Source organism: Callospermophilus lateralis, unplaced genomic scaffold (assembly GCF_048772815.1).
Source record: "Callospermophilus lateralis isolate mCalLat2 unplaced genomic scaffold, mCalLat2.hap1 Scaffold_43, whole genome shotgun sequence".
Lineage (NCBI taxonomy): Eukaryota > Metazoa > Chordata > Mammalia > Rodentia > Sciuridae > Callospermophilus > Callospermophilus lateralis.
Window position 1 is genome coordinate 7,800,118 of NW_027514380.1, and position 17,861 is coordinate 7,817,978.

The 17,861-nt window shown below is 32.4% G+C and overlaps 1 protein-coding gene across 1 annotated transcript in view; it reads right to left on the reverse strand.

The window, feature by feature from the left end:
* The window catches only part of LOC143388993 (A-kinase anchor protein 9-like), a 72,765-nt gene that overhangs the window by 16,335 nt on the left and 38,569 nt on the right, over window positions 1-17,861 (reverse strand). The window contains 5 exon segments of the mRNA XM_076842369.2: window positions 1,391-1,747; window positions 2,504-2,596; window positions 3,720-3,819; window positions 14,114-14,276; window positions 15,996-16,206. Coding sequence (XP_076698484.1) covers window positions 1,391-1,747; window positions 2,504-2,596; window positions 3,720-3,819; window positions 14,114-14,276; window positions 15,996-16,206 — 924 coding nt within the window.

Below are 17,861 nucleotides of genomic sequence, written 5' to 3' on the forward strand. Positions count from 1 at the left end.
GCCACAACCCCAGCCCATAAATCACTTGTTTTAAAAAAGTATTTTTCTTATTTATAATTCCAAAACAACATGAAGTTAATTTATTACCACCATACATGTTATTTTCCAAAAGGAAACAGCTACTTACAAGATAGTTTAGCTAAAATCTAATTCTAACAGAGAAAAACAAAATACTCAAGATTCTTTATCCACCCCCTCCAACCCCCACCCCATCCACTTTTTTTTCCGCCCATACTAGAGATTGATCCCAGGGCCTCACACATGCTGGGCAAGTGCTCTACCACCAAGCTACATCTCTAGCCCCTTCTCTTAATAAAGTTATAACTCCTTTATATCTCTTGATATTTTATAATGGGGAAATAATATAAACAACAACAACAAATATACACACACACACATGCAAAGTTTATAGGGCCAGGGTTGTGCCTCAGTAGTAGAGCGCTTGCCTAGCATGCATGAGGCACTGGGTTCAATCCTGGGAACCACATAAAAATAAACAAATAAAATAAAGGTATTATGTCCATATACAACTAGAAAAATATTTTTAAAAATTAAGTTCACAAAATATAAGGAATTTTGCCTATTTAATTTTTATTCATTGGTCATCACCGTATTATAGAAAACTGCTTATTCAAAGAAAAATTATAATAAATTTTATTTGGAAATAAATGCTTTACATTTATGAGTTTCTCACACTCATGACAAGTCAATAGGTTCTATGAATACTTCAATCCCTTAAGATACTAATTAAAATCATTCTGCCTTGAACAGCTATAGCTAAATTAGTTTTCATAAACATTTCACAAGTTTTGCATTACATAAAAAGCTGACAGTTTTATTTGAATACTCCTCTGAACAAGATATATCTATCGTGAACACATAAAATAAATTTGAAATTCAGATAATTTTAAAAGAAATAGAATTTATTGTTTTCTAATAAAGGCTGCAATTCGTTGGGGTAACAGATCCTCAACTAACAAGAAAAAAGAATTAGTATAGAGATACTTTGAATTGTCTTCTTGAATTCGTAGCAATTTCCTTTTATGTTCTTACATTTAATTGAGCAAATCATTTGGCCACAGGTATTACCTAGTTATAATATAATTAATCTTCAATTAGTTTAAATAAAACTAACACAGGTATAATTTACAATGAGAACTTAACATGTACTATGTCCATAAGACAACCAAGAATACTATGACCTGATTTATTTTATACTTCACACCAATATTGTTTCACTTAATCAAATACCTTATAATTAATAAAATACATTAAAGTCAAGACTGGACTTCATACTTTCATTCTCTATTAATCAGCATTATTGCTACTGTTTTAAACTGAAGATGTTATTATAAGTTTTTCTTTTTTATATTCAAAGAAGCATACTTACAGATTCGCTAACTATAAATGTTTTGTCTTTGGAGAACATTTCTTCTGAAATAGTTAGTTGGTGGACCTCTGATTCTGTTATATCATCAAGATGATCACTGTTTGGTAATAGAACTTCTCCATCTTCTCCTAATTCTTTACTAAGTGGCTTAAATTCTTCTTTAAATTTCATGTCCAATGCATCAGAGGTCTGAAGATTAATTTGATCCTGAGATAATTTCATTTCATTAAAATAATGTTTTTCATTTTGCTGACAGAAAGTAAATGCTTGTTTTGATGACATAGTATTTTCTTTTCCCTTTGATAGTCTAGATAGTTCAGTTTGTTGAGCAAATGCAATGCTCATTGACACAATGACCTAAAGAAATCAATCAAACAAACAAAAAAAGGTTAGATTTATAAATACCAGCTGGATTTAAAAAGTGGGTCATTACTCAAAATTATATGAATTAGAAAAAAGCCTGGCCTCATAGTTTTAAAAACAAAAATAAATCCTCTGATAAAATGATACAGAGATAGGCTATTTTTCAATAAATTTAACATCAAAGTGTTTTACTGCCTGCCTTTTAAAATAAAACAAGCAAAACTTTTCTAACTATAACATCAATAAATGCTCAGTACAAAAATAAAAAAAAAATAAAAGTCTTTATATTTCTTCCTTCCAAGAAAATTCACTTGGCCATGAGTGATAATGTTATGTGACAATCCTCCATCAGTATCTGTAGTTATTATCTAACATTACAATAATTTATCAGGGTAATACAACTACTTTTTCTCTTCATAACTTTTCCCTCATTTTTAGAATGCCAAACTCCTTCACAAGGTAACTATTTACAATGTAACACATATATAAAAACTTGTGGCATTCTGAAAAATTGTAATTACTATTCTATATCAAGAAAAAACGTTCTTTTCAATGAAAAGCACCGCAAAACATTCTATGAAGCAGCAATTATAGTTGATGCTGTTACACAACTGTTTGATGGACTATATATGAAACTTACAAATAAAAACAAAGTACATACCATCAATAAAATCCATGCTTTTTTTGACAGTTCAAAGATCAAGAAAATCTATAAACCAAGAAAACCTTGCAGATAAACTATAAACTTACCTTAGCTATTTCTTCTTCTAATCTTTCTTGGTATTGTTTTTCCAAAAATTTAACCATGTTTGTTTCTTGTTTCATTCCACATTCCTTAGAAAACTAAATTTAAGGGTGAAATATGACAATTTACACTGATTTTATACCATTAATTTTAAGGATGTAGTCAATATTCCAAAAATATCACTATTTTTGGACACTTTCAAATAAAAATAAATTTCAGTTATCTTTTAACTAAAAACATTTAATCTAATAATCCTACAAAATAATTACACTTAGTATAAACTTAAAGATGCAAAGAGAGAAATATATTTACATATCTGTAATTATTAGCATAAATTCTAGGGTGGGTTAAAGATACTTAAATATAATTAATAAGACATAGGTAAAATGTTAACAAGTGGCTATGTTTGATAATGAAATCATGAGCAAATTTTCTTCTTGGTATTTATTAAAAGAACACAATTTTCCACATACAAATTATTTTTATCAATTAAAAAAATAAATCTTCTTTTAGAAATGTAGATATACAGTCAACATGAAAGTATTTGTTTATTTACCAATTATTTGAATTTCATCCAACAGACATTTAATAAGGGATGAATGTGGCTCATATCTCTTCTTAATATCCAGAATGAGAATGGGCAATAGTCAGTGATTTTAATTTTTACTAGAATTTAGAATTATTTAGTGAAGATGATGATGCAGTTGGGGGTTGAAAAAAGTTTTGAATAATACAATGTCGAGGACAGGCAGAGAGTGGTTCAGTGGCAAGCACGGTAAAAAAAGCGTTTTTCTATCATTATTTCTGTTGGAAGGTGGCCTGATCCATTATTCCAGCCCTAGCACCTTGGATTTTAGGGAATCCTATACACCATTCTGAAGATACCCTCCGCTTCCATAATGGGAAGGAAAGACTATGTTGCCCATGGTACTGAAGCTGATTTGTTACACAGTTCATAAAGAAATGTTACAAAGAAAAAATTTAAACTGTAACAGGGGAGGAAAATTCTCAAATTTAACTTTCTCTGTGTTTTTCCTATGCTATGAAAAATATTTCTATAGACATTCTGGATCTTTTACATAAGGTATTATCCTCATGATTTATGCTTAATCTTAGCCAAATATTTACTACATAATTACAAAACTGAAGACATAAAATTGATAGTAAGAAAAAGTATCAGTGTACATAACTGTTTAAAAATGAAGATCAAAAATAACATACCTCTATTGCATGATCAATATTCTTTTTTAGACAACTTCCAGGATGTACTACTGATTTCTGTACATCAGATTCTTTAATTACCACTGAATCAACAGAGAAGCTAAATATAAATAAAAAAGTATAAAAAAAAATTAGTGTTGTGTGTTTTATCCAAAGTTTCTACCATGTATAACGTGTACTGAGGCAGTGGGGATACAAAAATGATAGTTCCCTCAGGGTTACAAGTATTGTAACTTAAAACATTTTTGACTAAGTTTTCCAATTAAAAGTAACAATGAATATTATGTCATTTAATGAATTTCAGTATAAATGTATGATAAAAAATTTATTATGTAAAAAAAATTTTTAATAATTCTTTTAAAAATAACATCTTAGATATGGTTATATAGCAACAGTGTACATAACATACTATATACACTGATACTACACACTACTTATATACCTAAGATATATGATACATATTATTCATATTACATGGATATCTAAATTACACAGACACAAAACATATAATAATATAGAATAGATTATATTGGATTAAATATATTAAAAGAGCCAGGTACAGTGGTGTGTGCTTGCAACTCCAGAAATTTGGAAGGTTGAGGCAGGAGGATCAAAAATTCAGGATGAGCCTTAGCAATTTAGTGAGACTCTCTTTCAAAAAAAAAAAAAAAAACGGTTGGAAATGCAGGAAGATGGCTGAATAAAGTATTTGCTTCCCTGACAGATCTGTGGAGTGAACCAAGAAAAGCAAAAAGGTCACTTTTTTCAACAAGATGGGTGAATGGTCCAGAACTAGGAAGGACTTAACTGGAATTTAATACTGGATACTCAAAACAGATCATGGACTCAAGAGATCTTGTATAATAAAATAAGGGGGAAAGATCCCGAGCTCCAGGGCTGTAAAATAGCTGGAAGTACAAACCAGAATAATCCCTAGGTGAATGTAGTAAAGCAATAAAGGAACCCCCATTCCTAGGAAAACAGAGGTGTTCTGCGGTATGGAGAGCTTAAGAGCTCAGAGATACTGCTCAAAAAACAACAACAAAAAAAAAAAATCAGTAAGCTGTGCTGCACAGCATGTGTGTACAGGAGGGAAGCCACCAGCTTTCTTGGCGGCATGCATGGAGGACAGCAGAAAGAACCCTTGTGAAGCAGTGGCTGGGGGGCCTGCAGTTAGGTGAGTCAATTATTGGCAGATCGAAGTCTGGCCCCAAAAATGTGCAAGGCAAACCCATGCTGTGTGATAGAGAGTGTTCCAAAGTGACCGGAGAAAATCAAGCATGGAGGGACATTTACACAGGAGAATACTGATCAAGGAAACCCACCTGGCTTTCCCCTCCCCATCCAATCAGCTGCTTGCAGTACTGGCTGGAAGAAAAGTGCCTGACTGTGAATTTGAAAGGACAGGCAAAGAAAGAGATCAAGTTTGGAGACCAAATGATGACCAGGGTTCATGGGGTCTGCAGGCAAAGTTGTGGGCTAAGAACAGATTCCTACATCACATGTGTAGAACCTAAAGGAGATTCCCGAGGTACAGTCTTCCAATGTGGACAGACAATTGCTGAGCCTTGGAGGTGTGATGACTTAAAATCTTCAGACCAATAGGCACGCAGTGAAGAGATTGGAACGTACCTAAGCCTACACCTTGGCTCTAGTAGTTCCGCTTCCAGGACTAACACTCTCACCCTAGCAACCCTAACTACCCTGAGGGTAGAGCTACCATCAAATTCCAGACAACATACCTAACTGCTCAGAAGAGAAGCTGAGAAACTTGAACTGCAATGGAAAAAAGTGTTCAATTTTTCATCCAGATTCCTTTTTTTTCTTCTCTCACATGTCTACCATTTTTGAAACCAAGTATTTTTCATGGATCATTTTATTGAGGACTGGGATATCTGAATAGTACATTACAGTTTTGTTATTATTTTCTTTTAAAAAATTATATATATATATATATATATATATATATATATATATATATATATATATTCATTCCCCTCTCATTTATCTGTTTCCTTGTATTCTCTTTCTCACTTTTCTCTTGCTAACACCCAACCTCTATTAAGTCCTCCCTTCATTCTTCCTATAATTTTTTAACTTCTATCTTTTCTGATCCTTCCTCATAAACATCACACCCTACATGACTTTTGTTCTCTCTTTGTCCACCAATGGAAACTGTAAACTTTTTTGCAAACTTAATGTTTATATTGTAGACAATAATTGAACACATCATTTCAGTTTAATGGAATAAAACTGTGGATGCCTTAATAGGAGCTATTTGGTTTAAGGCTGTATATTATTTGTATTGGGTGCAGTTATTATTTGTCTCTTCCTTAAAGGCGAGGTACTAGAAATCTTCAGGGACACTATTAATCTACAGGGTAGACACTGTACTGCTTGAAAACCACACTGCTAGAAGGACAGACATAAGAACAACATGAGAAAACAATGGAACAAAGTGGCCCAAACAAACCAAGATGATCCAATAATTAAACCCATAGACAACACAGTAAAAGAAATGTAGAAAAGGAATTTAGAAAGTACATATTAGACTGACCTGGTACATAAAGAATGATATAGGGAATAAAATCAGAGATAAATTTGAGGAGGTAAAAGATCATTGCAGAGGCAGAGATTCTCAGAAAATTACAACAACAACAACAACAACCCCAGAAATCCTCAAAATGAAACAATCAATAAACCAATTAAAAATTCAATGGAAATTACTATCAATAGACTAGACCATTTGGAAGATAGAACCTCAGGCAATGAAGACAAAATATATAATTTTGAAAATAAAGTTGACTACACAGGGAAGATGGTAAGAAACCATGAACAGAACTTCCAAGAATGATGAAATAACAAGAAAAGACCAAAATAAGATTTATCGGGATAGGTGAAGGCATAGAGATACAAACCAAAGGAATGCCCAGTTTTTCAATGAAATAATATGAAAAAATTTCCAAAATCTGAAGAATGAAATGGAAAATCAAATACAAGAGGACCTCAAATGTACAAGATCACAACAGACCCACATCAAGACACATCATTAAAAAAAGGTCAAATATAGAAAATAAGGATTGAATTTTAAAGGCTATGAGAGAAAAAATATCAGATTATATATAGAGGGAAACTAATTAGGATCTCAGGTGATTTTTCAACCCAGACCCTCAAAGCCAGGAGGTCCTGGAATAATATATACCTAGTTCTGAAGAAGATGGATGCCAACCAAGAATTTTATATCTAACAAAAATAAAACTTCAGATTTAAAGATGAAATAAAAACCTTCCGTAATAAAAAAAGGTTAAAGAATTCATAACTAGAAAATCTGTGCTATAAAACATTATCAACAAAATATTCCATGAAGATGGAAAAAAAAGTCAAAAAAAATCAACAAAGGGAGGAGCCATACAAAAGGAATAATCAATCAAAGGAGAAATTAATTCAAAGTAAAAAGTAGAAATAACCTAAAATGACTGGGAACACAAATCATATCTCAAAAATAATGTTAATGGTCTAAACTAATAAACCCAAAAGACATAGATTGGCAGATTGGATTAAAAAAACAAAACCCAAAAATCTGTTGTCTCCAAGAGACTCACCTCATAAGCAAAGACATCCACACAGTGAAAATGAAAGGACGGGAAAAAACATACCACTCACATGGACTGAGTAAACAAACAGGGGTTTCTATCCCCATGTCAGATAAAGTGTACTTCAAGCCAAAATTTAATCAGAAGGGACAAAGAAGACATTTCATACTGCTTAAGGGAATTATACATCAACAAGACATAATACGTTAAATATTTATGCCCCAAACATTGGAGCATCTACATATATCAAACAAACCCTGCCTCAATTTCAAGAATTACATAGACCATAATACAATAATACTGAGTGACTTTAACAAACCTTTCTCACTACTGGATAGATCGTCAAACAAAAACTAAACAAAAAAACTATAGAACTTAATAATATAGTCAATAATTTATACTTAACAGACATATAAAGAGTATTATACCCATCAACGAATACATGCTCTTCTCAGCAGCATACAGACTCTTCTCTAAAATATGCCACAAAGCAACAACTATGAAATAAAAAAGAGATTATACCCTGCATTCTATCAGATCATAATGGAATGAAATTAGAAATAATTGATACAATAAAAAATAAAAAACTCCAACACCTAGAGACTAACCAATGGACATAAGAAGAAATCAGGGATGAAATTTTTAAAATACTTACCAGAGATAAATGAGAACTAATAAAACTTGTCAAAATCTCTGGGACACTATTAAGCTAAATTCATGAAAGAATGGAAAGTCAATGAGTAAATGACCTAACATAAGACCTCAAAGCCCTAGAAAAAGAAAAACAAATCAACACCAAAAGCAGTAGAAGACAGGAAATAATTAAAATCAGAGCTGAAATAAATGAAATTGAAATAATCGGAACAATTAAAAAATTAACAAAACAAAAATTTGTGTCTTTGAAAAAATAAATAAAATTGATAAACTCAATCGTGCTAATGAAGACAGAAAACTCAAATCACTAAAATTCATAATCACAAAAAATATTACAACAGATACTGTTGAAATACAGTAGAGAATCAGAAGTTATTTTGAAAATTTATACTCCAATAAAAATGAAAAATTTAAAGACATCAACAAATTTCTAGAGACAAATGAGCTACCCAAAAGGAATTAGGAGGACATACACAATTTAAACAGATCAATTTCAAGCAATAAAATAGAAGAAGGCATCAAAAGCCAACCATTTAAGTAACACCCAGGATGAAAAAGATTCTTACCCAGTACTACAAGACCTTTGATGAATTAATACCAATAAGCCTCAAACTATTTCATGAAACAGAAAAGGAGGGAACTCTTCCAAACTCATTCTATGAAGCTAGTATCACCTGATATCAAAATCAAAGACACATCAAGGAAAGATAACTTCAGACCAATATCCCTAATGAACATAGATGCAAAACTTCTGTATACAATTCTGGCAACTCACATATAAAAACATTAAATATATAGTTGTTATGGTTTGGTTGTGAAGTATCCCCCAAAAGTTCACATAAGACAATGCAAGAAGATTCAGAAGAGAAATGACTAACCTAATCAGTGAATTAATCCCCGATATGAATTAAAAGAAGTGGCAGGGTATGGCTGGAGGAGATGGGAATTGGGGGGATGGCTATGGAGTATACATTTTTTATATGGAGAGTGGAGTCTCTATATGGGGTATATATTTTGTATCTGGAGAGTGAAGTCTCTGATTCTGTTTCCTGATCACTATGTGAACTCCTTCCCTCTGTCACACTCTTCTTCCAGATGTTCTGCCTTACCTCAAAGCCCAAGGGATGGAGCTGGCCTTCTATGGACTAAGACATCTAAACACGATGAGCCCTCAAATAACACCATGAGTCCTTTTCCTCTCTTAAAATTGTTCTGGTCAGATCTTTTAGTAACAGAAATAAAAAAGCTGACTAAAACAATAGTGCATCATATTCAAGTGGGATTCAAGGTTGGTTCAAATACAGAAATAAATAAATGTAATTCATCACATCAATAGACTTCAAGGAGAATCATATGATCATTTCAATTGGAGCACAAAAAGCATTTGACAAAATAAAGCACCCTTTAATGTTTAAAACACTAGAAAAACTAGGGATAGTAGAAACAAATCTCAACACTGTAAAAGCTATACATGCTAAACCCAAGACCAAAATCATTCTAAATGGAGAAAAACTGAAGGCATTCCATCTACGAACTGTAGTAAGACAAGAATACCCTTTTTTTTACCACTTTTATTTGATATAATCCTGGAAACTAGCCAGGGCAAGTAGACAGAAGAAAGAAATTAAAGGGATACGAATAGAAAAAGAACTCAAATTATTACTATTTGCCGACAATATGATTCTATATTTAGAAGACCTAAAAAATCCACCAGAAAACTTCTAGAATTAATGAATGAAATTCAGCAAAGTAGTAGGATATAAAATTAACAACTATACATCGAATTCATTCCTATATATCAGTGATAAAGTCACTGAAAAAGAAATTAGGAAAACTACCCCATTCACAATAGTGTAAAAAAATAAAATAGAATATTTGGAATCAATATAACAAAAGAGGTGAAAGACCTCTACAGTGAAAACTACAGAAAACTAAAGAAAAAAATTGAAGACCTTAGAAGATGGAAATATCTCCCATATTCTTGGATAGGTAGAATTAACATTGTCAAAATGGCCATACTACCAAAAGCATTATATAGATTTAATGCAATTCCTATTAAAATTCCAATGACATTCTTTGTAAAACTAGAAAAAGGAATCATGAAATTCGTTTGGAAAAAAGAGACCCAGAATAGCCAAAGCAATCCTTAGGAAGAAAAGTGAAGCAAGAGGCATCATAATACCAGAACTTAAATTATACTACAGAGCCATAACAGCAACAACAAAAAACAATGGGATGACACTGGCACCAAAACAGACATATAGACCAATGATACAGAATAGAAGACATAGAGACAAACCCATATAAATACAGTTATCTCATACTAGACAAAGGTGACAAAAATACTCACTGGAGAAAAGATAGCCTATTCAACAAATGGTGCTGGGAAAACTTAAAATCCACATGAAGCAAAATGAAATTAAACCTCTATCTCTAATCTTGCACAAAACTCAACTCAAAGTGGATCAAGGATTTAGGCACTAGAACAGTGACCATGCATTTAACAGAAGAAAAAGTAGGTCCAAACTCTACCACCTCAGCTTAGGAACTGACCTCCTTAACAAGATTTCTAGAGCACAAGAACTATAAGCAAGAATCAATAAAAAGATTCAAACTAAAATGGTTCTTCACATCAAACAATCAATAACATGAAGAGTGCCTACCGAATGGGAGAAAACCTTTACCACACATACACCTCAGAGCATTAATCCCCAGGATATATAAAAAACTCAAGAAACTTAACAACAGGGGCTGGGGTTGTGGCTCAGTGGTAGAGTGCTTGCCTGGCATGTGTGAGGGACCTAGGGTTTGATTCTCAGCACCACATATAAATAAATTTAAAAAATAAAGTTTCATCAACAACTAAAAAAAAATTAAAAAACAATAAAAACACCAGAAAAACAAACCAATCAATAAATGGGCTAAGGAACTGAACAGACACTTCACAGAAGACATACAATTGATCAACAAATATGTGAAAATACATTCAACATCTCTAGCAATTAGAGAAATGCAAATCAAAACTCCAATGAGATTCTATCTCACTCCAGTTAGAATGGCAACTATCAAGAATACGAGCAACAGGCCTAGGGACATAGCTCACTTGGTAGACTGCTTGCGTCACATGACCAAGGCCCTAGTTCATTACTAAGCACCACAAAAAAAGAAAAAGAAAAAATATGCAACAATAAATGTTGGCAAGCATGTGGGGGTAAAGGTACACTCATACATTGCTGGTGGGACTGCAAATTGATGCAACTACTATAGAAAGCAGCATGGAGATTCATAAGAAAATCTGGAATGGAACCACCATTTGACCCAGTTATCCCACTCCTAGGTTTATACTCAAAGGGCTTTAAATCAGCATAATACAGTGATGCAGCCACATCATGTTTATAGCAGCTAAATTCACAATAGCTAAACTACGGAACCAACCCAGGTGTCCTTCAACAGATGAATGGATAAAGAAAGTGTGATATATATCTTCCCAATGAAGTATTACTCAGCCTTAAAGAAGAATGAAATTATGGCATTTGGTGGCAAATGGATGGACCTGGAGAATATCATGCTAAGCTAAATAAGCCAATCCCAAAGAACCAAAGACTGAATATTTTGTCTGATATGCAGATACTAATTCACAATGGGTTGGCGGGGGTAGGGAAGAATAAACATATTTTGGATTAGACAAAGGGCAATGAGGGGAGGGGAGGGTTATGAGGGAAGAAAGGATAGTAGAATGAATCAGAAATTATTACCCCAGGTACATATATGATTACATCACATATTCTACATCATGCACAACCAAAGAATGAGAAGTTATACTTCATTTATGTATGATATGTCAAAATGCATCCTACTGTCTTAGATAACTAGTTAGAAGAAAAAAAAATTGTTAGAACTAAAAAATAATAATTAGTTATTGAAACTACATATATAGAAATAATAGTTCATTAAAATTGATTTGTCTAACATTACCCAACTGGTATGTGGTAGATCTGAACATGAGTTATTTAAAATAAAAACAGTAGTTCTGAAAAAAAAAGAAGAGGGATGAGGATGTGGCTTGATGGTAAAGAGCCCCTGAATTCAATCCCTGATACAAAAAAAAATTATATATATATATATATATATATATATATATATATATATATATATATATATATATATAAATAAATAAATAAATATATGTGTGTGTGCATGTATGTATGTATATATATAAAGATATACCTAAGATATATTACTGAGTTAAAAAAGCTTGTAAATTCTCACTTGCATTAAAAGCCTGTTTTAACATATATGTCTATATAAATAGGAAAATGTCTGAAAGAATACATATCAAAAGTAACAATGATTGCTTATATTGGAAATGAAGAGTGGCAACAGGAAAGAGAAGGTTCTTAACTTACAGTTAGTTTAATTTTAACTTACAATCAGTTTAATTTTATCTACCCACATATCTTTTGGTATGTATGTCCGAATTCTGTATTGTTATATAAGCATTCACTACTTTGTAACAATGTTTTCTTAAAATGTCTAATCTTATAACAATAAGGCAAGATTAGTATTTAGAAATCATGTGGATTTAGAATACATCAGTGACTTAAATAGACAACGATAAGCTTAAATTCCTAGGCTGGGGTTGTGGCTCAGTGGTAAAGTACTTGCCTAGTGTGTATGAGGCACTGGGTTCAATTCTTAGCACTGCATGTAAATAAATAAATAAATAAAATAACAACTAATTAAAATTTTTTTAAAAAGGCTTAAATTCCTTAATTGAAAACAAACAAAATGAAACAGTATTTCCTCTAAATTTATATATATTTGGATACATAAATTACACACATAAATTATTTATATACACATATACATGCACACAATGATTATAATGTATTTGTACATATAAAACAAATAATTTTAAGAAAAAATGAAGTAGAAAAGTAAGACACAGACTCTTTGGGGACGATTTTAATTTATGTAAGAACATGACATCTAAGTAAAGAACCAAAGGAGATGAGGGTATGGGCATAAAAATACCTGCAGAATAATCATTCTAGGTAGAAGAAAAAGCCAATCAATCCCTAAAGCAGAAGCGTACTGATATGTGATATAATTGAGGATCACAGTGGGGATGTATGAGGTTTTTTTTTTAATCTTTTAAAATTGTTTTTAGTTGTCAATGGACCTTTACTTTATTTATTTATATGTGGTGCTGAGAATTAAACCCAGGACCTCACACAAGCCAGGCAAGCGCTTTACCGCTGAGCTCCAACCCCAACCCCATGGGATTATATGGTTTGAGAACAGTAAGTGATAAGAAAGTCAGTAGGAAAAAGTCAAAGATGTCATGGTCCTCAGGACTAGTGAGACTGTAAAGAGCAGAAGAGGATTAGAGTAACATGATGTAACTGAAATTATAAAAGAAAAGGTTCTGGCACTTGTGTTGACTATATAGAGAATAGACTGTAAACAGAAGTTGAGTAATCCAGGTGAAACACAAAACAATGGCAGGGACCAGTGGAGCAGTAAGGAGTGGCACAGTTGTGATGTACTTTGAAGGTTAAAAAAAAAACAAGATTTTTTCATAGAATGGCAGAGAGTTATGACAGAAAGGAGTCACGATGGATGAAGATGGCTACAGAAGGAGCAAATTTTAGAAGATCCTGATCCAAGAAAACATACATAGTGGTAATTGAAGATCATTTCTTCTCTCCTCATAGATCAGGGTTCTATTTGGGACATGATGAATTTGAGCATTAGACAATCAAATGGAGTATATTCAAGTCATTGTGGAATGATCATACTTAGACTATTTAAGTACTCACCACATCAACATATCAAAGCCTAGGCATAGAATAAACAAGTAAATGTCTACTACCTGACATATTTTAATTCAGAAAATAGATTAATAATAACATCTTTATAAAAGTATAAGTAAAATTCCTATAATAAAATGTCTTTGGTTTATACCAACATTTATTTCACACATTTCAAATACAGAATTATCTCCTGCTCTTATTTCTTAAAAAATGTTACATCCTATCTCTTTGTTAAAGTTATATTTTATTCTTAAAATAACCATTCCAGATGATACTATCATTGTTACTAAGCTACAAATACTGCTGAATGAAGTTTTAAGTGAATAGATACCTTGGGTCCACCGTGGTCTCACTAATGGCTTGAAGCTTCTCCTGCAGAGAATAAATTTCTGCCCTATGATTTTCTTCAGTTTCTTTCAATTGTTTGCGCAAAAAGCATATGAAGTTTTCTAATTCTTGAATTTGTTCTTCAAGTTGTTTAATTTTTTTGGTATCTTTCAGAGAAGATAACAGGAAGAGAAGACAATACACATTTCAATACAAACTTCTCAGTGAAATAACAATCATTTTATTTCAATGTATAAAAATATTTATTCTTTGAAAAATGTTTTGAGTGAAACTCAGGTTTTAATTTGACTAATTCTGACTGATGAAAACAAGAAAACAGTGTGATTCAAGATCATTTCTCCTATCCTTATGGTATAGTATCTCTAAATTCAACAATTTTATATCTTTAAAACAATTCAGAAACATGAAACAAAAGAAGTGTTGAAAAGGGACCACAGGAGAGTAGTTAACACCTTTCACTTTCCTCTTTTATTTTTATTTCTTAAAAATGCTGATAATTAATCACTAAACTAACTTTTTTGCCAATTAAATGAGCCATTAGTTAACATGCAATTTGGGAAATAGTGGACAGACTACCTCAAGAAGATATCAATTTAAAAAAATATAAACTTAAAATATTACTATATTCAAAGAACCCCTGAAGTGAAAAAGCATGGTATTATCTGATATGCTTGAAATTCTATTCTGTTCACCAAAGCAATTACAATAATAAAACTCATTCCTAAAAGCAAAAGTGAAGGCCTAGAGATACCTTGAACACAAGAAGTCTAGTTAACTGGCCAAATAATCATGAAAGAAAAACATTAACTGTGACTAATTGTTTATGGTTCATTGTATGGTCCCTTAACATTGTTACTTCCCATTATGCCATCTTGGTCTTTTAACTCACTCTCTAGTTTCCCCTGATAACTCATTCTTGTCCTTGACCTCTTGTCCTTGACATTCATGCTGATTATAAATCTTTACCTCATAATTAAATTTTTCTCCCAGGTTTCAGACTTCTATTTTCAACTAACTCCTATATATTTTTTCAAAGTCAATAAGTATTCTATTCTTAACTCAATATATTTAAAACTGAATTATTATTTTTTTCACAAATTGGTTCCTTTCTATGACTAGAACCATACTCTAGTTTCTTAAGCTAGAAACTTGGGTATCATTCTTAATTTCTGCTAACATTAACGACAAACTAGAACCAAACTCTAAGTGTTGAACTTAACTTTCTATCATACTCAATTCAATCTGGCTGGTCTTCCCATCAATAATTTCATCCCTTCCAACTGATCCTAATGGTATCAATTTAAAATAAAAATCTTATTGTTACTCCCACTATTTAAAATCCTGCTGTAGGTCTTATCACCAATAGCATAAAACATAAACATGTTTCATCAGAGTACATAAAATATTTCCTGATCAAGCTCCTTCCAATCTCTCCAGTTTTATCTAGCTAACACAACCTGAACTCCCAGTTCTCCCAAAAGGATGCAATCTTAGATAGAGCTCAATGCTTAAGACTCCATAGCCTTCCCCAAATTTCCAACCCAGTTACTCCTACCCATACCCTCATCCTACTCATCTCCACAGGAAAGACAAAACTCTTTTTTCTCCCTCCATTCTTTACATTTCAGAAATTTTCAGTGTATTTTACATATGCTTTCCCAATGGATTATAATTTCCTATGGGAAAATGACTCAGTAATTTTAGTTTTCTCTAGCACTTGAATGAATATCCAATGTTTATATGAACAAATAAGACTAGGGCTTAGATACACAAGTCACCTTCCCCTGTGAGTTCTAAGAACAGAATTATAAAATGGTGGACTCTAAGTGATGCTTCATGGTAATTATAAGTCAGAAACTATTTACCTGTTTGTGTTTTTACATTCTGTAGTTCTAACTGGTATATTTTCTGAAGCTCCTTGATCTTTTCCTCTTGAGTAGAAATAAGCTCCTCTTTAAGATTGCAAAGAGCTTTATCTTTTTCATTTTCCATATATTCACGAACCTGATCCACGTCAGCTGAATAAACCACTGAAAGGCATATGCACTGAGCTATTATCTGTAGCCTTAAATCATTCTGAAAGTGAATATATATTAGAAAAATTTAAAATAATTTATTATAAAATAATTTGCTTTTTGCATATACTAAAACAAGAGGAGAAATAATTTATAGTTTAAAACTTCATAAGAGAACCAATGACATTTTTTCTTCATTCTTCATTCAATTATACTTAGCTACTTCTTTTTTCAAGGAGAGTAGTATCATTACCTCAATTTTAGAGCAAATTCTGATATTTGGTATAGCTTATGATTTGTCCATATTGGAGAGTCTTTATTCTGACTGTCTGGGAATGCTCCCTACAGGAACAAGTTGTCTCTGCAGGAAACAGCCTAGAGCCTCAACATTTTAGGATATTTAAAGGCGAAAACCACATCCAGATTGACTTGGCAACCAGCAAGCAAGCAAGCAAGAAGTAGTACAGAAGCTGAATAAAGCCATTAGCGAAACAATGCAATGTCTTCATCAAATTTTCATTTCATTCATTTCTCCTGGGATTTTTTCATAATCATAATCAAAAGAGAAATGGATCAAAGTGACCCTAGTTGAATACACATTAAAGAATGGCTACTAACATCTAATCAATTATTCCCCACAAAGGTACACTGCCCAAGGAAAGTGGGAACCAAAGAGAACAATTTTACATTGTGCAAGAATTGCTATTCTGTATTGCAAGTAGGCTATGCTAGGCAATTAGTAATGTGGTACAGTGATGGGACTTTCCTATGGGAGAAGCTCTTCTTACGTAATATGGAGTCTCAGGGTAAAATGAAGTCTGTTTGGTCATTGCTTATATAGCCTGGCCTATAACATTCCCCACTGGTTTTATGGAACTAATCAAATCATTAATTAATCATCATTGGTTTACAGCTACTGTAGTGAGTATGGAGGACCATCAGTTTTACAGAATGTATTTTTTGTTTTATATATCTTATTAAATAAACAGTTAAAGATGCAGGGTCCAATTAAAAACCCTAAGAGGACTAACAGCAATGGATAGGCTACAGCTGTGTAAGAGTAGTTAGCCAAGGAGACCAGGAGAACAAATTTTCATACCAATTTCTCTCATGTTGTCTTGGCTCTTCCTTATCTTTCTTTTTATTTTCAAATAATATTTTATTTTCATGGCACTGGGAATTGAACCCAGGGTTGCTCTCTACCTGTGAGCTACATTTCCAGCCCCTTTTTTTCAATATTTTCATTTTTATGTGGTACTGAGGATTGAACCCAGTGCTTCACATATGTGAGACAAACACTCTGCCACTGACCCACAATCCCAACCCCAGCCCTTTTTAAGGCAAGGTCTCAACAAGTTGCCAAGGTTGGTCTTGAACTTAGAACCCTCCTCTGCCTTAGCCTCCCAAATAGCTGGAATTACAGGCATGCACCACCATGCCTGGATTTAAAATATTATTTTAAATATGGAAAAATGCAAGCAATAAACTCGAAACCCAAATTAACAAGTACTATAACATTTTCTCTGTATTTTTCATTCCCTGTACTCCCCATAAACTTCTATGTTCTCATCACTCCTTTCTCACAGGCAACCATAATCATAGTTTGGTACAAATCCAGTCCAATTCTTACATTATCACTTCTCATTACAATACATTTTGCATTCTCAATGCACTGTATATTTTGTATTTTTATGGACTTACACAAATGATATTAAT